At 37.6% G+C, this 22176-nt stretch overlaps 2 protein-coding genes across 3 annotated transcripts; one reads left to right on the plus strand and one right to left on the minus strand.

The window, feature by feature from the left end:
- The first annotated feature begins 1794 nt into the window (after window positions 1-1794).
- Window positions 1795-9694, plus strand: LOC141295886 (selenoprotein N-like). The gene is made up of 12 exons (XM_073827168.1): window positions 1795-2158; window positions 3384-3501; window positions 3687-3817; window positions 4084-4296; window positions 4499-4623; window positions 4774-4911; window positions 7406-7487; window positions 7635-7823; window positions 7987-8092; window positions 8844-8956; window positions 9069-9170; window positions 9265-9694. The coding sequence occupies exons 1-12, from the start codon at window positions 1964-1966 to the stop codon at window positions 9430-9432; spliced, it is 1680 nt and encodes a 559-aa protein (XP_073683269.1). The 5' UTR covers window positions 1795-1963; the 3' UTR covers window positions 9433-9694.
- A 1285-nt stretch (window positions 9695-10979) lies between these two features.
- On the minus strand, window positions 10980-22015 carry LOC141295888 (oxidation resistance protein 1-like). Of its 2 annotated transcripts, XM_073827169.1 has the most exons (15): window positions 21748-22015; window positions 20893-21116; window positions 20666-20820; window positions 19797-19864; window positions 17868-18020; window positions 17595-17726; window positions 17293-17477; window positions 15899-16227; window positions 15663-15807; window positions 15339-15513; window positions 14716-14826; window positions 13397-13549; window positions 12334-12429; window positions 12142-12215; window positions 10980-12039 (listed from the first exon to the last, which is right to left on the minus strand). In XM_073827169.1, exons 2-15 carry the CDS (start codon window positions 20952-20954, stop codon window positions 11904-11906), a joined length of 1974 nt encoding a protein of 657 aa, XP_073683270.1. In that variant the 5' UTR covers window positions 20955-21116; window positions 21748-22015; the 3' UTR covers window positions 10980-11903. The 2 variants fall into 2 exon arrangements, with proteins under 2 accessions (XP_073683270.1, XP_073683271.1); XM_073827170.1 differs by lacking the exons at window positions 19797-19864; window positions 20666-20820; window positions 20893-21116; window positions 21748-22015 and adding an exon at window positions 19523-19653.
- Window positions 22016-22176: the final 161 nt, after the last annotated feature.

Consider the following 22176-nt stretch of genomic DNA (forward strand, 5'->3'; position numbering starts at 1 on the left):
GGAACTTTTCCAAAATTTGATGATTCCAGCTGGAATGACCCATAAAAACACACTTGCAGTTTGCAAAAAAAAAAAAAAAACACCTAAAGGACCCTCAGACTGTGAGAAAAAAGATTCTGTGGTCTGATGAACCTCAATTCCAAGCATCAGGTTTGAAGGAAACCAGGCAATGCTCACCTGCAGAGTACATCCCAAAAGTAAAGTGTGCAGTTGCCGGCCTCATGCTGTGGGGCTGTTTTTTGAGTGGGAGGGACTGAGGGATTTGTCAGAGTAGAAGAAAAGCTCCAATGCATCAAAATGTATAACCCTGTCCAGAGCATTCAGAACTTCAGACTGGGCTGAAGGTTCACCTTCCAACAGGCCAATGACCCTAAGCACACAGCAAGAGTGGCTTATAGACAATGTCTGCCAGACCCCATCCAACGTGAAAGAGCTTAAGAGGTGAGGCAAAGAATGGCAGATAATTGCCAATTGTTGATGTGCAAACTACTACAGTGCAGTAATACAATGCTCATCTTGGTGGACTACACTGGATTTGACAGTTCCAAGACACTTGTAAGTTCGCAAACACGACTGTATGACACATGGTTACTTATGGTTTGAAATGATAAGCTGTCCTTCCTGTCTGCTTGTACCACTGTATTAGGCCTCCTTTATTACAGACATGGCAGTTTATTGCCCTGGCCACCTATGCAGTCTTAATGCCTCCCTGCAGCAGTACTATGGCCTGTTCACTCAGGTGACCAGGGACCATGGGAATCCTTCTTCTGGTGTTTTTTTTTTTAGAGTCATAAAAAGGTCTCTATATCCTAAGGTTTCGTAACTGGCTTTATTAGGGGCCCATTAGGGGCAGTCATGACCTAATAGTTAGAGAGTCAGACTTGTAACCTGAAGGTTGCAGGTTAAAGTCTTAGGTCCGGCAGGGATTGTTGGTGGGAGGAGTGAATGATCTTATGCGGGAGTAAGTGTTCCTATGCAAATGCATTGTGGTACTCAATAATGGTGGAGGACAATGGAGCGGAAGATAAGAATTGTTGAATGAAGAAGTTTCTTTGTGCACAAAAAGCATTCTAGCTGTGTAAAATTACGGTTAAACCACTGATGTCAAATTTTAACAATGTTCTTACTACATTTCTTGGTCTGGGAACATTTTAGTTGCATTGCTGTCTACGGAGGGTCAGAAAGATTATCAAACATGTCCTAATTTGTGTTCCTAAGATGAACAAAGGTCTTAGGGGTTTGGAACAACAAGAAGGTGAGTAATTAATGACATAATTTACATTTTTGGGTGAACTATGCCTTCAATTGCCTGGGAACTGTTGGCATCTTATTGACTGTTCCACAGGAGCATATGCAAACATGCAATACTTATGGTTTATTGAACAAGTATGAAAAATAATGTTCATAACCTTTTTGTTTCCTAATTTTTGAATATTATTGACCCAATTCTTTCGTTCTCACTTATTGTTAACTGAAATAGTCTACACGTCTAGTTTGCCTGTGGTTGAAATGTTCTTTTTACGTACATTACACAAATATTTAACTATTAGCACAAAGGACAAAAAGACAGATCCAGTACATTCTTTGGCCCCGAACCTTATAATTATGGTCGTACACCATATGCTGTTTCAAAACCTATTTGGCTGCCTAGCTAGACAGCATTTTCACCAACGTTGTCACCTTCTGAATAATGTCTAGAAGGGCAGCTCACAATATTTAAACAAACGCCCATCCAGTTCAAAGGCATGAATGTGCGCACTGGCCCTTTAAGAGCGTCAGACGTGATCCACTAACAGGAGAAGCAGGAGTGATTTCCTCTTGCGCCGCTACGATGTAACGGCTCACTGTACACCGAAGACGAACCAATGACTACAGTGTGACTTCACTTAAGAGTTTTTATATCGCTCTGGGCTATTTTTGCTGCCCAGTAGTGATTTACATAGCAGATAGAGACATTTATTAGATGATGGCCGCAGACGTGGATAAAACTCCTGCTGGAGAGCCAAAGGATGATCATAATGAAGATTGCGCGACTCCATCCAGCAGACGCGCCCGCTCACGTTTCGTGCAACTCTCCAGTTTATTTCTCATCGCTGCTGTTCCCTTCATCGCCTTTTGTATTAAATATTACCAGGACGTCCAGCTTGTGAAACGACATGTAAGTTACTACCAGTTTGGTCAGAATTTCATTGCAGTTTGACCCGTGAAGGGGGGATGCTTCCTAGTGATTTACCGCAACTGTTCAAGCCACATGTAGCCCTTGCAGTTTGTTAAAATGCAATAGAATTTAGTTTCAAATATTCTTCTAAGATTAATTATCCAGACCTGAACTGTCTTTGCCACGTCTTTCTTTTGTTGTGTGAGAACAGTAAACTTACATCTGCTGTTCCAGCTGCCCGCTGTTTTATAAGGGTTGGATAATTGCCACAGCTGGGCAAGTCTGTTGGAGCACCAACTCCCCTCTTTCTCATATATCTGTGTTACTTCTGTGTCGCTTCGTACAACAAATAGACTTTCCAGGCTACCCTACTTCTCAGAAAGATAATAAACCCAGACACAACATAAAAAGTATGTCAAGAATTCAGTTAAAAATAAATAGTAGACACAATGACGTAGACATTGTGTCCTATTGCCTCAGGGTAAATATGCTGTGCATACAGCATACAGCTCATTCGAGTCGAATCTTTTTAATAAATCAATGGAACAGGTCAGCAGAACCAGTCTGAATGATTCGGATGAATCAGTCCGAGTAGTTCAAAAGTCAGCAAGCCACTGACTCATTGAATCGTGTCTTTCAAACATGTGATTCGTAATGAATCAAGCACTGATGAGTAATCGAGTATAAAAAGAATCTGTAAATAAAGCAGATTGTTTTTATTTATAACAGATTATTTAACTAATTGCAAAATTAAAAGATGGTTTGCACTTACATCACGAATTGGCCAGTTACCCAGATGTGCGGTCATATTGGCGATACTCATATGATTAATGTACTACTGCGCAATATTTTGACAAACTAAAGTTAATAGGTGGTAAAGACATGTACGGGCAGCTTTAATTAAGATATAAGCGTAATATTTCATCTGCCTGACTGAAAATGATAAGAACAAACACAAATGTTGTCATGTTTCAGTTCAGCCAACCACAAACGCCTTTTGTTCCTAAGTTTTTGCAATCATCTTTTTAGTTTTTTATAACTTTTGGCAGTCAATAGTACTCCAAATGTTTTTTTGGAGTCAGACCAATTAGCACAGCCCTAAACATGACAATAACTGACCATTGTCATCAGCAAAATATGCGAGTTTTGTTCGGTTCAGTTGCATTGCTTACGTTCAGTGCTGCCAATAGAGGTTTCTTTTGTGTTTGGATTGTGTCTTTTGTAGGAGGCAGGACTAAAGGCACTGGGAGCAGACGGACTCTTTTTCTTCTCATCCCTGGATACTGATCAAGACCTCTATCTCAGTCCAGAGGAATTCAAACCCATTGCAGAAAAACTCACAGGTATTACTCTTGCTCTCTGTGCACTTTCAGCGCACTTTCTGAGCACTAACATCCTTTCACTGGCAGATATTGTCTATTGAAGCAGAATTAAGATTCAAGGCCATAGTTTCTATCACTGTAGAAAACTGAATTCCAGCTGTGTGTTTTAAAGCATTATTGTAATGCCTGATCTCTGTTGCCTGAAGGTGTGGCACCTCCCCCAGAGTTTGAAGAGGAGATACCACATGACCCAAATGGAGAGACACTGACCCTGAATGCTAAAATGCAGCCGCTACTGCTGGAAAGCATGACTAAAAGCAAAGATGGCTTTTTAGGGGTAATTTAAACACTACACATTATTATAAATGTGTCTGAACTGCTAACAAGGTTATAAACAGACAGGGTGATACTTTAAAATCTTTTAAATGATTACAAAATTTATAACTGAATTACAACTACCCATAATAAGAAATGAGAATGTATAAGATATGGTGAAAATTTAAGCTTAAAACTATTAAACAATTATAGAATGTGGACATGTCACAAGGTACAAACCCAAAATGTGTTTATAAGGTAAACTGAGTGCAGTGTCTTTCTCGTCAGGTTTCACACAGCTCTCTTAGTGGGCTGAGATCTTGGAAACGTCCAGCTGTTCCTTCATCCACGTTTTATGCCAGTCAGTTCAAAGCCTTCCTGCCACCCAGTGGGAAATCTGCCCTGGGCGATACTTGGTGGATCATTCCCAGCGAATTGAACATCTTCACTGGCTACCTTCCCAACAACCGCTATCATCCTCCCACACCACGAGGAAAAGAGGTATAAATATACCATTTAAAATTGTTCAGATAGTTGTATTTGTTTAGATGCTTGAGCTGAATTACATCAACAAACCGTTTTCATTTAATGTTACTTTGATTTACCCACGTTGAAAAATTGGTGATCTGAGGTTATCAAGGGCTTGTTTAGTCAATTTGTTTAGTTGCTGGATAGATGATGTGACTGTTTCATTTCCCTCCAGGTGCTGATCCACTCTCTGCTGAGTATGTTTCATCCGCGACCCTTTGTGAAAACTCGCTTCGCTTCACAGGGAGCTGTGGCTTGTATCCGGGCTGCTAGTGACTTCTATTATGACATTGTTTTCAGGTGAGTTAAAAAAACATGTAAGGTTTTCGTCATCCAAATGTTCTGTGTATGTAACTTAAAGAATATCTGATTGTAATTTCAGTTTTAACTTTTTTTAAAAGTGAGCCTCTAACCGAGTCTGATCATATTGTGCTGTCATACTAATTACAGAATCCATGCTGAGTTCCAGCTAAATGATGTTCCAGACTTTCCATTCTGGTTCACTCCTGGGCAGTTTGCTGGTAACATCATCCTCTCCAAAGATGCTTCTCACGTCCGAGAGTTTCACCTCTACGTTCCAAATGACAAGTCAGTCTTCCTTCCACTGTTCCTAATTGCAAGAACTTTTAAGGTGTTGAGTGTAGGGCTGCATAATTAGTCTGTTTCTCTCAGTTATTTTAGCATAATTGTCTGCAATATTTGTCCACTGGTTCCACATTCATCCATATTAAAGGTGGCCTATTATGCCCCTTTTTACAAGATGTAAGATACACACTCTGAGGACATCAGAGATAGAGTTGGGGTACTCGGACTTGTACTCGGACTCGAGTCCGGTCTCGAGTTAAATTTTTAGCGGAGTCGGACTTGTCACGGACTCGGATGCGTTCTGACTCGGACTCAAGCTTTTCGGACTCGGGAATAATTGCCGAGTCCAGGGACAGTTGACGGAAATTTTACTGACTCGCATTATTACGAAAGTGACATTCAGTATTCGCACTTGTTTAAAAGTCTTGCCAGAACTTGAAAGCCTGCTGGTTTCTTTGCATACACAAACCCTCAAAGTGCGCTCAACGAAAGCGCCTCTCAGTAAGCGTGCAAATGCTGAATTAAGTTTACTTTTGGATGTTATTGCTACACATTTACACGAAAAGTAATGTCAAAATGCACCGTCTTGGAGAGTATTAATGCAAATGCAGTCGGTTTTGTCTTGTGAGTGAATTTAAACCGTTGGGAGAAATACAGATGTGTCACAATATATGATCGGTGCATCCGGTCTTAAAGCGACAGCAATGTAAACCTGCTGCAGCAGACTGCGTCATATTAAATTTGCCTATTTTATCTCACAATTCAGAATTTTTTTTTTTTTTTTTTTTATATGTTGTATTTCGGACTTTATAACTCAAATTAACTCAGAGTTTTCTGAGGGGAAAAATGTCAGAAGTGTGGGATTTAAACTCATGATTTTGAGCTGAGGGGAAAAGGGAGAATGTCATTTCTTATCAAAATTGTGAAATATAATCTCGGAATTGTGAAAATAAAGTCAGAATTTTGAAATATAAACTCAAATTTACTTTTTTTTTTTTTACTCTTTTATTCCATGGCCTCCATAGACTGCTTCTTAAAAACTGTCACCTTACAGCATCATTTTCATCCAAGAAAAAAAAAAAAATCAAAATGCCATCTACCCTGTCTAAGGTCTTAACATTCATCATATAAAACCCAAAACAGCCAAAATCAGAGATAAGATGTGAATTTTCTGCTCCTCAGGTCTCATTCACTAAGCTTCCTACCCACCCCATTGAATTTATACATTTACTATATAACAGCAAATAAAGACAAGTTCTGTCCTGCCCTATAATTTTTCACATTCTAAAAGCTGTTTCACTCTGAAATATGTCACAATACATAAGTTATAACTTCTGTTACATGACTTTAAAGTTTGCTGAGCAGGACACTAATTATAAGATGGTGTGAAATCAAAAATCCAAATGGCAATATGCAATAGCTGTTTGCTTTTTTACATTTAAATTGTCATTGCCTTATTCTAGTTGGAAAGGTTAAAACAAGGTTAAGATACTGACAAACAGTAGTGTTCAGTTGGACTCGGACTCGACCCATTTGGACTTGGACTTGAGTCCGACTCGCCCCGTTTTGGACTCGGACTCGAATGGCTAAAGATTCGGACTCGATCCAACACTAATCAGAGACTTAAGTAAGGTTTTAGCTCAAAATACCTGACGGATAAATTTTTATTTTATAGCTTGTTAAAATTGCATTTTTAGAGTATAAGCCAAAACGCACAGTTTTTGTGTTTGTCCATTTAAATGCAAAAGAGCTGGTGCTCCTGGCCCTTTTTTTCAGAAGAGGGCGGAGCTACAAGAGCTGGCAAAAACAAAACAGGACAATCTCACGCACTGAAAATGTCAGAAACTCTCAGAAAACATACTTGGTTTATAAGTCAGTAATCCTTTTCCTGGGGACATTTCCTTTGAAAATGAAATTTACCCATTGTGTCCTCAGTGGCTCAGGTGGAGGGAAGTCTATGGAGACTCCTATGTTCGTTGATGCATCCCAAAACACAACACTTGTAATGCCTCTTTGGTGCTGGCTTTCTATATCTCCAGCAGCTACAGCAAGAAAAACGTAATGGCGGACTGCGGCTTCTCACTCAGGGCTGTGTCTATGCTGATAGGGCAGAGATCGTCCCAAATGGGCGGAATTTCTCCTTACAGTGATGTAGGGACGTGTTCTGTTTTTGATTTATTGGGACTATTAAAAAAAAATGAGTGGGTTTATTTGTAACATTATATGCTGTTTTTCTTACACACTGCGGCCACACAACTGTGTTCAAACACCTTATAAAAGTGATTTTTGCATAATAGGTCCCCTTTAATAGAAAAACAGTAGGTTATTAGGTATTTGGAATAAGTAGAGATTTAACTGTATTACTTCTTAATGTAGAGAATTTGTTAAATACTATAAATATACTCTGGAAACTAGATGAGATTTAAAAAAAAAAAAAAAACATATCAGTTTAACCATTATCCTGCAGCCCTAGTTGATTCTGTGTTTTATATGGCAGATCTTTGAATGTGGACATGGAGTGGCTTTATGGAGGCAGTGAAAGCAGCAACATGGAGGTGGATATTGGATACCTGCCTCAGGTTAGTGCTCATCTTCTGAGGGTTTTAAATTGTGGTATACATAATACTAAAAATGCTTTTGCTGCACATTTTTTAGTCAGGTTTTCTTATTGCATTCTTAGCTGAAACATGCATGAGGTACAGTAAATGGGCCATATATGTTTTTAGATGGAGCTCAGGGCAGAAGGTCCCTCCACTCCCTCAGTGATCTATGACGAGCAGGGGAACAAGATTGACAGCCGAGGGGAGGGAGGAGAGCCCATTCAGTTTGTCTTTGAGGAGATTGTCTGGAGTGAAGAGCTGAGCAGAGAAGCAGCATCCAGATGCCTGGAGGTCACAATGTACCCATTTAAAAAGGTAAGGTGAATCCCCTGCCTCTCAATCCTCAACTATATCACAGATTATACTTAAACACCTGAAATCTACAAGATATCATTGCATTTTTTCTGATGATGGTTGAACAGTTGAAGTGTTTGCAATGTTGTTGTTATCAATCTCATCGATGTTTTCTTTTTGAAAGGTGCCATATTTACCATTCAGTGAGGCCTTTAGCAGAGCTGATGCAGAGAAGAAGCTGGTTCACTCCATCCTGCTCTGGGGAGCTCTGGATGACCAGTCATGCTGAGGTTGGACACCCAAAAACAGGCATAACAAATAATACAAAGTTTTGGTGCAGTTAAAGGGACAGTTCACCCAAAAATGAAAACTTTGCCATTAATTACTCACCCTTATGTTGTTCCAAACCCGTGAGACCTTTGTGTTCATCTTTGAAACACAAATTAAGATATTTTTGATGATAATCCTTTAGCTCTCTGACCCTGTATAGACAGCAAAGCTACTGAAATGTTCCCAGACCCAAAAACATAGTAAGGACATTCGTAAAACAGTCCATTAATATTTTTGTGTGCAAAGAAAACAAAAAATAATGACTTTATTCAACAATTCTTCTCCTTAAAATCATGCATTCTGCCATTATCGAGAAGAAATGTTGAATAAATTTATTTATATTTATAAATTATTCTCATAGCTTCGTAAATTGCGGTTAAACCACTGATGTCAAATGGACTATTTTAACAATGTACTATGTTTCTTGGCCTGGGAACATTTCAGTTGCATTGCTGTCTATGCAGGTCAAATAGCTATCACATTTCATAAAAAATATTTTGGTTTGTGTTCCGAGGATGAACAAAGGTCTTGTGGGTTTGGAACAACGTAAATAATTCTTGACAAAATTTTCAATTTTGGGTAAACTATCCCTTTAATCATGCATCAGAACTGTTTTAAAGCTAGAGTTCTAAGGTTCTTTCAAATATTGTACATTAGATGTTTCTCTAATTTGCATTCTGTACACTTCTCTCACTCCTTATTTCCGTTTAGGTTCGGGGCGGACTCTTCGAGAAACAGTCCTCGAGAGTTCGCCCGTTTTGGCCTTGCTCAACCAGAGCTTTATCAGCAGCTGGTCTCTAGTCAAAGAGCTGGAGGATCTGCAGGTGGGAAGTTTGGGTTATTTAGCTGACACATGTTGTAAAGTTAAACAAAACGGTACTTTTTTTTTTTTTTTTTAATAGACATTAGTGCTAAATGTGATTTCCCTTCACTTAGGCTGATAAAAAGAATCTGCATTTGAGTGAAAAGGCTACTTTACATTTGGAAAAGTACACTTTTCCAGTGGAGATGATGGTGGCGTTGCCCAACGGCACTGTGGTGAGTCTGCTTTAGCTTTCTTAACCAACTATTCAGTCTGTGCCAACTGTTCATGTTCAGGTTGCTTAGATGAATATCACTGTAACTTCTCTAGGTTCATCACATCAATGCTAATAATTTCCTGGACCAGACATCCATGAAACCAGAGGAAGAAGGGCCTGCTATCAGTTTCTCAGCAGGTTTTGAGGATCCTTCAGCTTCCACATACATTCGCTTCCTGCAGGAAGGACTCGAAAAGGCTAGACCTTACCTGGAGTCATAAAACTGATATGAGATCTTTCCAGAAACATCGGTGCACATTAGAGGGGAGTGTATGAGGGGGGAAAAAAGAGAAAAGAAGCACTGATATCAGCTCCGCTCCCCCGTGTCTGATTTTAGGAACTGAGTGTGGAGGAGCCGACAGAATTTTCTCATTCAGAAGGCAGCTTCCTTAAAGTGACGCATTACATGTAAATGCTCAATATAACATGTTGTCACTAGGGTCAAAAGAGTAGTTTGTCACCCAATGAAACTCATATATTTTTATATAGAATACTTCTTGAGTGACGAATGTCATTAGTCTGATCCATTGTTCAGACGAATGAACTGAAACTGCATTATGTTGTATATTGATCTGATAAAACCACTTTTATACTTTTGTTTCATGCATACAAAGCCACTTATGCTTTGCTGCATAATTTCCAGATAGTTCTGTAGGACACAGAAGGGTGCTGGCTGTTGCTTCCTCGATTAGGCAGTTTGTGATGGTCTGGTCTGAAAGCCCAATCAGGGTGAGATCAGGCCTGATGTTGTTGTTTAAGTCTGTGGAAGCGCAACGTCTGCTTTTCTGTGTCTGAACAGAATACTGGCACTATGCTAAAACACACAAAGCAAAGCTTTGGATTTCAGCACAACACAGCTGCAGGAAAGCTGCCATGGGCTCTAATATATCACGCCTGAAATCCACTTTCATCTAAGGGTGGAGGTACATAATGGTCAGTTAGCGACATCTAATTTTTTGTCTTTTATAAATTAAATATAATGCAAAAAGCTCACATGCACTCACGTCTGATTCTTTTATCACATTTAAGCTGTAGACCAGAGTAGAAACAGGAAGGAACACTAGTTGACAGAGTATTCATTGTCTTTAAACGGTGCAATAGGCTGTTAATCTTTTCAGCAGGTAACTTTTGCACTACTATTCAAAAGTTTGGGATCCTACATGATCCTACAGAAATCTTTCTGATTTGCTGCTCAAGAAACTTCTTTTTCATCAATGTTGAAAAGAGTTGTGCTGCTTAATATTTTTTGTAGACACTGAGTGAAATAGATTAATAGAATGTTCAATGTCTTTACTGTCATTTTTGATTAATTTAAAGGCATAGTTCTCCCAAAAATGAAAATTCTGTCACTAATTACTCCCCAAACATACAAGACCTTTGTTTATCTTCTGAGCTCAAATTAAGATATTTATGAATCCGAGAGCTCTCTGACCCTTCAAAGATGGTAAGGGTACTACCACGGTCAAGGCACAGAAATGTAGTAAGGACATCGATAAAATAGTCCATGTGCATCAGTGGTTCAACCATAATTTTACAAAGCTTACAAGGGTCAAAAAGCTTGAATTTCATCAAAAATTTGGAACGACATAAGGATGACTAATTAATGACTGAGTTTTCTTTAAGCGTCCTTGCTGAATAAAAATTACAATTTCGAACTGACCCTAAACTTTTAAATGGTAGTGCATGAAAAAAGTAACTGCAGTTTGTGTAAATGCAATTCTCCACCGGTGTCAAATGTTTTTTTTTTTTTTAAATAAATAAAACAGTGTTGTTGTTAATCTGATCATTTATTAGATAATGAGTTAATGAACACTTTCAGTACTGAGTGACTCCAGTTTCACATGTATAAATATTGCATTGGTTTTGTAGGACTATCATTTTTTTTTTGTACAGATAACTTAGTGAACTGATGTTATTACCATTGTAAGAGTTATTTACAGAAAGAAGGCTTTCCTACAGTCTGGAAACCCATCCACACATGTACTTAAGACTTTTTGTGGATGTCTAAGAAAAGACTGCAACACAAAAAGCCTCATAAGACTCAAGAAACATGCAACTGAGGGTTGTGTGATGTTTATGTGTGTGGTATTTGACCCAAAGTCATTTTTGTCTTGGTTTTGTTTTGGCTTGAGTGTTGAGAAACCTTTTCCATGTGTAAAAGTATAGCTGTGGGTTTAAACTAATGCCTAAACCAGTGTTTATAGCCATTGCTGTGCTGACTAAAAGTGGACGAGGCTTTAATCAGTGATATTTAGTCAGGGCGTTGCTTATTCAACACGGATAAAAAAAAGTTCCTCATCACAATATTCAAGCTGTAACCACAGGATCTGTGATCAACCTCACCAGTACAAACACATACTGCTTAGATGATGTTATTTATGCAGACAGTCCTCCATTCTGTCCCAGAATATTATTTCTTGTGATGAAGTGCACACATTCAAATAATGAACTGGACCCAAAAGCATCTTAATCACAAGACAAAACGGGTTTTCTTCATCATGGTGGTAAAGATGTTAGGTGAGCTTTCATTCCCTTGACTTACCTTCGAGCTGAATATCCGCTGTTCACAGTCCGCATTGCCTCTTTCCTTTGATTTACAGGTGTCAGTAAACTCTAAAGAATTAGTTTGTCTGTTAATGGCCATATTTCCACTAAATCATGAAGTTTTGGATTATTTTCAATGCTTGTCGTGTCAGCCGAACGTCCAGGCTTCCAACTCTAGAATCGTGAAGTCGTTGGTCTCAGACAGGCTGCAGTTATTAAAGGTAAAACAGGGGCTGCTTCTGCCCAAGAATAACCTCTCGTCCACCCACAAACCAAAGTGACCACTGGGATGAAAGGAGACAAATTAGGTTTATAAATCTAAAATTAAGAAGAAGATCTGCATTTAGATTTGCAAATGAACATTTTTGCACAATACCAATATTTACCTTCCTCCTCCAATGGCAAAAGAGTCCAAATCTCCTTTGATAAAAAAAGAGTTTTCTCCAGTCCAGCGGAAACACTTAAAGAAAACAAATGGAAAGTTGAAGGCGTTTAAAAGATATTTTCATTGTACACCTGTCTATTTGTTTCCCTCATTGACAATAAATATGCTGAAAGAAGTCTTTATTGGAATTTACCTTAAAGCGTGGATGAGACAGGAATAGGAAGGTCTCTCCAGTTCCATAAAATGCCTCACTAGGATGCAGCGGATGTGAGAGGAAGCTCCCAAAAACCTAAGTAGTAGTAAAAACCATTCAGTAACTAACCAATATACATTTACAAGAGCAAAACATCTGTCTTAGAAGCAATATTTCAATTCATTGTGGGGAATTAAAGCAAAGTTCACTTCCACATGTCATCCAAGATGTTCATGTCTTTCTTTCTTCAGTTGCAAAGAAGTTAAGTTTTTTTGAGGAAAACATTCCAGGATTTTTCTCCATATAGTGGACTTCAATGGTGGCCAATGATTTAAAGGTCCCAATTGCAGTTTCAATGCAGCTTCAAAGGGATCTACATGATCCCAGCCGAGGATTAAGGATCTTCTCTAGCGATATGATCAGTCATTCTTAAAAAACAAAAACAAAACAAAAAAAAAGAGTAAATTTATACACTTTTTAATCACAAATTTTCATCTTGCATTCGCTTTGCAGTGCGCATGCGCATATTTACGCATTGTGTAATCATGTTGGAAAGGTCATGCGCGGTTGGGTGAAAAACCCATTTTCTCCTCCAACTTCAAAATCGCCTGACATCTTTGTTTTACCTTTTTTTTGTAAAGGGGATTTCACTTTTTTTGCACTTTTGCTTTGTAAACACTGTGTCGGTACCACCGCCTCTGCTTATTTGTGGTTAAAAAGTATAGAAATTTGTATTTTTCTGAGAAAATGGCCGATTGTTTAGCTAGATAAGACCCTTATTTCTCGGCTGGGATCGTGTACAGCCCTTTGAAGCTTCACTGAAATTTCCATTTTTGATGTTTAGCCCGTTGGTCACCATTGAAGTCCATTATATGGAGAAAGATCCTTGAATGTTTTCCTCAAAAAACGTAATGTCTTTGCGACATGATTGGATGACATGGGGGGTGCATAAACTATCAGGAATTTTTTATTCTGGGAGGCAACAACTTCTTTAAAATCACATGAACAGTGACTATTGACCTTTAAATGGCCATTCTGATCAGAGCTGTGAAAAATGTTTGACCTGCTGGTTGTGGTCCTTGATAAGAATCAGCACAGGCGAGTCAGTGGTGCTGAGTTTTCTGTATAGAGTCTTGAGACTGGCCCCGTGTTTGTCCGTGCTGTACGACAGCTGCCACGTGTATCCGATTGTACGTGGAGGCAGTTCTTTTGAGATCTGAGAGAAGACAATTTACTAATTAAACACACTTGGCCTTCAGAATCAAGTCAAGTCTTTTTTTGCAAAGCATGACTTTGGGTAAGCATATTTCATGTACAGTCAAATCAAAAATTATTCAGGCGCCAGACATACTATATTGCTAAAAGTATTAGGACACCTCCTTCTAATGAACAGGTTTGAATTTTACAGCAACAGGTTTGACAGGGCCCTCATCACCAAACACCAATGACTTGTACATACACTATATGGACAAAAGTATTGGGACACCCCCCTCTTTAGAACAGAAAAAGGCACTTCCAAAACTGTGGCAACAAAGATGGAAACAATTCATGTATTTATAAATTGCATTTCTATCTCTGTTGCAAACGTTTTGGAAGTGTCAAAAATGACTACACCCATAGGTACAATTCATTGGTGTTTGGGTGATGAGTTTTTGGTTCAAAGTCTGCATTTAAAATCACTCCAGAGATGTTCAGCTGGGATTAGGACTTTGCTTTCTGAGAGGCATTGTCATGTTAGAATAGAAAAGGGTCCTGTCAAAGCTGTTGCTATCAAATTAGAAGAACACAATCCCCTAGAATATCATTATATGCTTAAACAATAGGATCTGTACCCATGGAAATTACTACAGTAGTCAAACCTGTGAGTGAGTGTCCCAATACTTTTGGCAATATTGTGTATTATTTTTTATGTTATTACTTGGGTGCAGGACACTATAGTTCATTTATGTAAGTGAGGATAACAAAATAAAGTAAACTCTGACATATTACACTCAAAAATTCTTCATACTGTGGACTACCAGTAAAACTGATTAAAATTTGGGACCAAAAATTATTCAGACACTTTAACCTGATCATTTTTGCTTAAGTGTTTTTTCTTTAACTGCTAATGTGACCTTTTTACACCACAGACTGAACAAAATTAATTGTATCGATAGCTGTGTAAACAGCTGTCTGATTTTTTTTAGTTGATTGTAATCCATTACATACCTTTCTATCAAGGTTACGTGACATTATCAAGATAAATTTGTTCTGACACAGTTTAACTGTCATTTTTTTAACCATTTTCTAAACTATGGCAAATAAACTGTGATAATGTGAGAAATGTTGAAGGTCTGAATAAATTTTGGTTTGACTGTATGGTAGTACGTACTAGATACTGACCTCTTTAACTTGTTGGGCATCCAGTATGACACTCTGGTTCAGAATGTGACTCAAATCTTCTGGTTCAGCAGAGACAGCAGCTTTTGGCCCACTCTCCTCCACTGTCACCATCTGTAAAGGGACAACATGTATATGACTGACCAACTCTTTCATAACTGTTTTAAAGTTTGGAGTCAGTAAATTTGTTCTCTTTTTTAAAAAGAAAGCAAGGATGTGTTAAATAGATAAAAAGTGATAGCAAAGACTTATATTATTAGAAAAGTTTAACTTTTTATTTATCAAAGAATTATCAGTTTTAACACTGACAATAAATCAGTATATTAGAATGATTTCTGAAGGATCATGTGACACTGAAGGCTGGAGTAATGGCTGATGAAAATTCAATACTGCGTCACAGAAATAAACTATATTTTAAAGTATGTTAAAACAGGAAACCAATATTAGAAACTGCAATAATATTTCACAATATTACTGTTTGTTCTGTATTTTTGATCAAATAACTACAGCCTTGATGAGCATAAGAGACTCTATTAAAAAACATTTAAAATCTAACTGATCCCAAACTTTTGAACAGCAGTGAGTGTAAACATATTTGCAAAGAGCAAAGCATGTAAATGACCAACCTCCCAGTCCTCCCCGGCCTGGCCTTCAAGCGGAGACCCCTCCTCTTCCTCCTGCTCCTCCTCATCCAGAAGCACAAAATCCTCTTCATCACGCTCTGCTTCGTCCTCTTCACCTCCTTCCAGAATGCACAGGTCTGGCCGATGCTGGCTTAGGTAAGCATAAAGCTCATCTGAACTACAGCACAAAATGTCAGAAAGAGAGAAGAAACAAGAAAGTGAGATGAAGCAGTTTGTGCTATAACACTACCAGCATATTTCCGCCCTGTCTTGCTGTTTATTTCATTTCCTTAGGCAGACTGTGTAGTCTAGGTAAGGCTTACGTACCTTTCCTGCTGCATGGCGAACCAGGCGTCTCTAGAGGAGATTTTAGATTTAGAGAAAGTCTTTTTCTTCACATGCTGAAGCTTCTGTCGAATTCTCACAAACATCAGAGATCCATTTACACCACTAGATGTAGACGCACAAGTACCTGATGAGTAAAGAGAGCAATAACAATAAGTGAATTTAGTGATAAAAAAAAGAGATAATCTTTGTTTTTATTATTTAGTATAAGTGATTACCTAACAGTTGTCTTTCCAAATATGATTGCTGTTCGGTTTTGTCTGTGTGTTCATATTCTTTGTTTCCTCTCTGAACGCTGTCAGGTCCTCCACAACAGAAAGTAGCAGCTGCTGTTAGCATTCCCCCGGACTCCAAAGTCAGCTGTTTCTCAGCTTCGGCCATGTCACCTGCCTCTCCACCTTCCTCATCCTCTTCCTCAGGTTTTGCACTCGGAGTTGCTGTCGGATCATGTGAAACAGAGGACTTGGGAGCAGGAACAGACTCTAATGCTGACTGACGGGTTTTCTTGTGCTCTTTTTTGCTCTTTGATGGCTTACAACTATTAAATCTGGAAGAAAAAGGTTTAATTATATATAAACATTATGTACAGTTGAGGTTAAAAGCTTACAAAATCTGCAAAAGATCATACAAAACGCATGTTATTTTTTATTTAGTACTGACCAGAATACGATATTTCACATAAGACAGTTACATAAAGTTTGCTAGCGAAAATAGTAGTTGAATTTATAAAAAAAATGACCCTGTTCAAAAGTATATACTCTTGTTTCTTAATACGTATTGTTACCAGCATGATCCACAGCTGTGTTTTGTTTTAGTGATAGTTGTTCATGAGTCCCTTGTTTGTCCTGAACAGTTAAACTGCCTGCTGTTCTTCAGAAAAATCCTTCAGGTCCCACAAATTCTTTAGTTTTTCAGAATTTTTGTGTTTTTGAACGTATATGCATCTATTAAAGAAGGTACAAAAGCTCACTAATGCTTCAGAAGAAAAAAAATTATGTATCAAGAGCCAGGGGGTGAAAACTTTTTGAATTTGAAGATCAGGGTAAATTTCAGAGAAGAAGCATATTCTGTAGCTTCTGAAGGGCAGCACTACATGAAAAAAATATGATATTTAGGCAAAATAAGAAAAATTTACACATCTTCATTTTGTTCAAAAGTTTACACCCCCGGCTCTTAATGCATTGTGTTTCCTTCTGAAGCATCAGTGATCATTTGAACAGTCTGTAATAGCTGCATATGAGTCCCTCAGTGTGAAAAGATGGATCTCTCAGTCATTGTTGGAAAGCATTCCAATACACAAAAATGCTAAAAACACTAAAGAATTTGTGGGACTCATGAACAACTATCAGTAAACAAAAAAAGCTGTGGATCATTCAGGTAACAACACAGTATTAAGAATCAAGTGTAAGTAAAATTTTGAATGGGGTTATTTTTTATAAATTCAACTATTATTTTCTCTTTTCTCTAGTTTGTAACAGAAGCACATTTCAAAAATACTTATAAAAAAGTTACAAACATTAAAATACAAAGTGTTATTGCTTAAATAATATGGCAGTACAAAGGCCATTTTTTAATTTTGGAAACAGCGTCCAAGCAGTAAACCAGGAAGCACCTGTGTGTTGCCTTGCTGAAGTGAATGTGAGAGATGTCTTTGTAGAAGGACACTGAGGCAAGATCATCCACAGAGCAGGAGAACACATATTCTTCACAGCCATTCTCCTGAACAAGTGGGTGAGACTTCTGAGGGTCAAAGAAGATCTTACTGGAAGTCACCAACAATATTCCTGAGACCACACCCTAGTGAGAATCAAGCAGAAAACCAAGAAACCAAGCAGAATCAAGAGCTAGAAATAAATATGCTGCATTTTATGAAATATAACAGAAATATAGAACAGCATAACAAAAACACAACACCTTTCTGTCTGTTATGTAACGAGAGAATAGTTTGAGGCAAGACATGCCAGCTGACCCCTCCCCCTGAGCGTATTCAGATGGAAGAGCCAACAGACATACATTTCCATCAGGTAAAGGAACCGCCTCCACATCCTAAGAGAGATATATAGACATCACACAAAGCAGCAGAAAAGAAGCCATTGTGAAACCACCACAGAATAGCATCCAAAAGAGCATAAAATGTCAACCAGCTGTTTTAAGGTTACACCCTCATTCATTTGTAAACACACTTACCATCAGCTTGTCATATTCTGCATCTGTGGAAGGTGACACAAGAGTCGCTGTTCCCACAACACCAATGTCAAGTACATGATCGAGGCTTTGCTCTTGTCTAGGATGCAGGTCAGAAGCCGTGTCCGTAGAAGTCGAGGCCTTGTTCTTGGGTAACTGTTTGAGGTGGTTCATAAGGAAAGACATAGTCAGACTGACAACGGTTTCACTTCCCTTCCTTCCACACTGCTGTACATCCCCTCATTTCCTTATTCATAGCCCTGTGACATCAGATGACTGGATAGAGTCACAGCATTCAGAAACTATGAGCCAATCACACAGATGCAGAATTCATGCAAATGGGATCATTGGACGCTATAACTTCCTGTCATAGATTATTTTCCTTTTCCAAGTTAGTCTCCCTGTGTATTTAAGTAAATAAGTAGCAGAACTGTCCTGATAGATGAATATGAGCTTAACTGTGAATTTCTTTAAAGAACATGAACTGTAAAGTTAACCATGTGACCCTGGACCACAAAACCAGTTGTAAGTAGCACGGATATATTTGTAGCAATAGCCAACAATACAGTGTATGGGTCAAAATTATCAATTTTTCTTTTATACAAAAAATCATTAGGATATTAAATAAAGATCATGTTCCATGAAGATATTTTGTAAATTTCCTACCGTAAATATATCAAAACTTAAATTTTGATTAGTAATATGCACTGCTAAGAACTTCATTTGGACATTTTGACCCTTATGACTGGTTTTGTGGTCCAGGATCATATATTAGATTGATTCCTGAATGATCATGTGACATTGAAGACTGGAGGAATAAATTACATTTGCTAAATATATTAAAATAGAAAACAGTCATTTGTTACTGTAAGTTAGTGCAATGAATATAATAATATTTAATAATATTACAGTTTCACTTGGTGGGAATAATAGACATATTTCAAGAGCTGTAAAGTAAAAAATCATATCTACCTGAAACCTTTGAACAGTAAAGTAAATATAATAGATATGATTTACTGTGCATTATAAAAATACATAGGGACAACATAAAAGAAAGCCTTTGCAGAAACAATTCTGACCTTTATTTCTGGTTTCATTCTTTCCATAAACTAGAAGGTGGAGCTCTTTTTGTTCTATGTTACACAAATCAATGAACTCTGTGCACAGTGTAATATCTGATCATCAAAAACTTAAGTTTCTCCAACTGTCTCCAGGCACGCAAATATCGGTTGATAACATGTAAATCACAAATCCACACAAAAGTCTGCTGTTCTTATACTGGTGCCTTATGATTTGCATAGTTTTAACTTTAACTTTTTAATGTGAAACCTACAGCACAACTTTCAGCACTTTGACAATCATTTCTAGACTTGAAACTGTTTAAACCCAGCATACTTCATAGCATACTAATGCAAGTCAGTTTGTTTCTAAATGGCAGAAAAGGAGTGTTGCAACACACTTCATCAGGTGGAGCTTAAATAACCACAGACACAAACTATTTTCAAACACTGTGTTTTTGTGGAACACTATTTAACAATAATTCACCTCACACATAAGAAAATAACAGATACAATAAGTAGAGAAGAGAAGAGAAGAGATTTTGCTGGGTCATCAGTGTTATTTCCTGGTTAATTCATTTTAAATAATGAAATAGTTACCAAATTCTTTGCAGTTGATATTCTCCCAATATATTTGCTGTTAAGTTTCCATCTTCTCCTTGAAATATCCATTTAGACTGTTTCATTACACATATTTCACAGCTTGACTAGACAGCCTGGGGTGTTTCCAGTAACCTTTGTTCTAAAGTTATCAGTAGATGACAGTAATGTATGACATAAACGTTGGCTGTTATATTTATGGAGGCGTCTATCTTTTATCAACAGTATTACGAAGGCAATAGAGTGTGTGAATAAGCTTTAAAACTTTACTCACTCCATGTTCACTGTTTCTGCATGACTCCAAAGTCTTCAATGCTGGATCTTTAGCTGGAAATGCCGCCTCTATGAAAACAAAATGCAAAACACAAGCTGCATCAACTAGAGCCAAAGCAGATGTGTTTGTTTGTCAGTTTGTTTCTTCAGCTGTCTAAACTAAAGACACACAGAGAATGTTTAACAAGCAGTAACTAATTTTAAATCTTTGTGTGACAGTCACAGTTGAATCCAAGTATGTTATTTACAACACTTATAATGTAAGCGTGTAAAAACTGCAAGTTGAGTTTAATGTATACCACAATATTAAAGTTTAAGATCATTTAAGATATATATTTATAATGTTTTTGGAATAAATGGTCATAAGCTCACCAAGACTGCATTTCTCTGATCAAAAATACAATAAATATTATTACAATTTAAAACAACTGTTTAGTATTTTAATATGCATTTCAATCCTGTGATGGCAAAGCATATTTTCAGCATCTCTTATTCCAGTCATCAGTGACACATGAGGCGAATATGCTGACATTTCCTATTATCATCAATTTTGAAAAAATGTGTTGCTTAATATTGAATCTGCGGTATTTTTTTTAATTATTTGATGAATATAATGTTTATTTGAAACGAAAATGTTTTGTGACCTTATACATGTCTTTACATTTGTCTTTTTGACCAATTAATGCAACCTTTCTAAATAAAAGTGTTCATTTCTTTGAAAACAAATCTTTCTGACCCCCAAACCTTGAACAATAGTGTAAATCCTTACTCCTTAATTCTAACTGTCATTATTCAAAAAAGTCACTTTATAATCAAACACTATTAAGGTACAAATGTGTGGTTAGGTGCTTTACAAATCAGTTAACGTACCCTTTAGATAGTACTGTCTTAGTTTGGGGTTCCGGATTTGGTGCTGTCCTTTGACACACTCTTGCCCAACACTCTTCCCCAATTCCCCAATAGAACACTGAGCAGTAATGAAGCCTGGAGGCTGCGAAATTCCAGCAGGCAGCTTTGATCCCAATCTGAACCCAAAAGATGACATAGGTCTTATATTGAGCTTTTCATCTATTTCTTTAAACCCCGCCAAACCTTACCTGTTTTTAACATTTCCAAAGTAGCTTGCCCTGCTCTTGTCTCGCTGAGCTCTGTGGTCCATGAGGTTTGACTGCTGAGATTGAGAAAAGGCCAGTCAAAAATGTTTACCCTTCCAGTGCAAGAATCAGTGATGGAACGATTGCCCACTGCTGTGTCGGCATCTGAAAATCTTCCTCCTTCTTCTCACCATCCTCATCAGCATTCTCTGCACTCTACAGCAAACCTGCAATGTGAGACGAAGAGGGGCGATGAACAGTTTATTTCCTTCACCTTTTTTATTCTCTGTACTTTTTAAATTTACTCAGCATATATGCTTTAGCAATTTTGCAATGGCTAAAAACAAAATGAATGTTCTCTTTTCGACCATGTTGTCCATTAAAGCGCACTGGTAAACAGATATATGCAAATTGGCCTACTGGAACCCAATATTACAAGCAAATACCAGGTTCGGTAATTATGTGGTTCATCTAAGATATACAAGCATCTAAAAACAGATGGTTAAAGCGGTTTCAGTCATTTAATGTCGAAGTAATAATCACAAAACAGCACAAGATGCGGTTGTTGATATTGTCTGTGGTGCTGCAGGCCCGAGCTCCATCACAATGTCGCACTTCTGTGTCTCGCAGCTACAATAACAGATATTTACATTAATAAGAAACACTTTAATGTACGATGTTACTCAGCACTGTCGCTTTACTGAATCCTTGATAAATATTTGTTATAGGTCCTGGTTAAAATTCTTTAGGAGTAACGTTAATCCTAATGATGGACCACTTACTGTGCTGGCGTTTATGTGTTCCACTAAACTTGAAATATAATGATTTAAAATAATTAAATATATGCATTTGGCTTACCTGGGTCTTTAATGATCCCGTATAACGACCAGCTGATCGGGATGCTCCTCATGATGCGCTGTCATGTGTTTTGATGCCTCTGCAGTGAATCTATCACCAGTCATTAGATAACAGAACCGGACCGCACTATCAAACTCGAACTTTTTCTTAAATTCCCAGTTATAATCGAAGTGTCGTTGTAGAATGCACCGACTGAAATTCTCTCTTTATATATATTTGAATTTATATATCTACATTTGTTTCAGCGTTGTATGGCTAAGCATGTATATCAACTTTATCTGCAGGGTGACTTTTATTTTATTTTATTATTACATTTTTATATATTTACCAAACAATAACAATATATAAACCAGCAGCGTCTGTATTATATTTTCCTAAGCATAAAATCTTAATTCTATTTTGATTTTATATACATACGTTTATTTGTAT

The sequence above is a fragment of the Garra rufa genome, chromosome 21 (genome assembly GCF_049309525.1).
Source record: "Garra rufa chromosome 21, GarRuf1.0, whole genome shotgun sequence".
In the NCBI taxonomy this organism is placed as follows: Eukaryota; Metazoa; Chordata; class Actinopteri; order Cypriniformes; family Cyprinidae; genus Garra; species Garra rufa.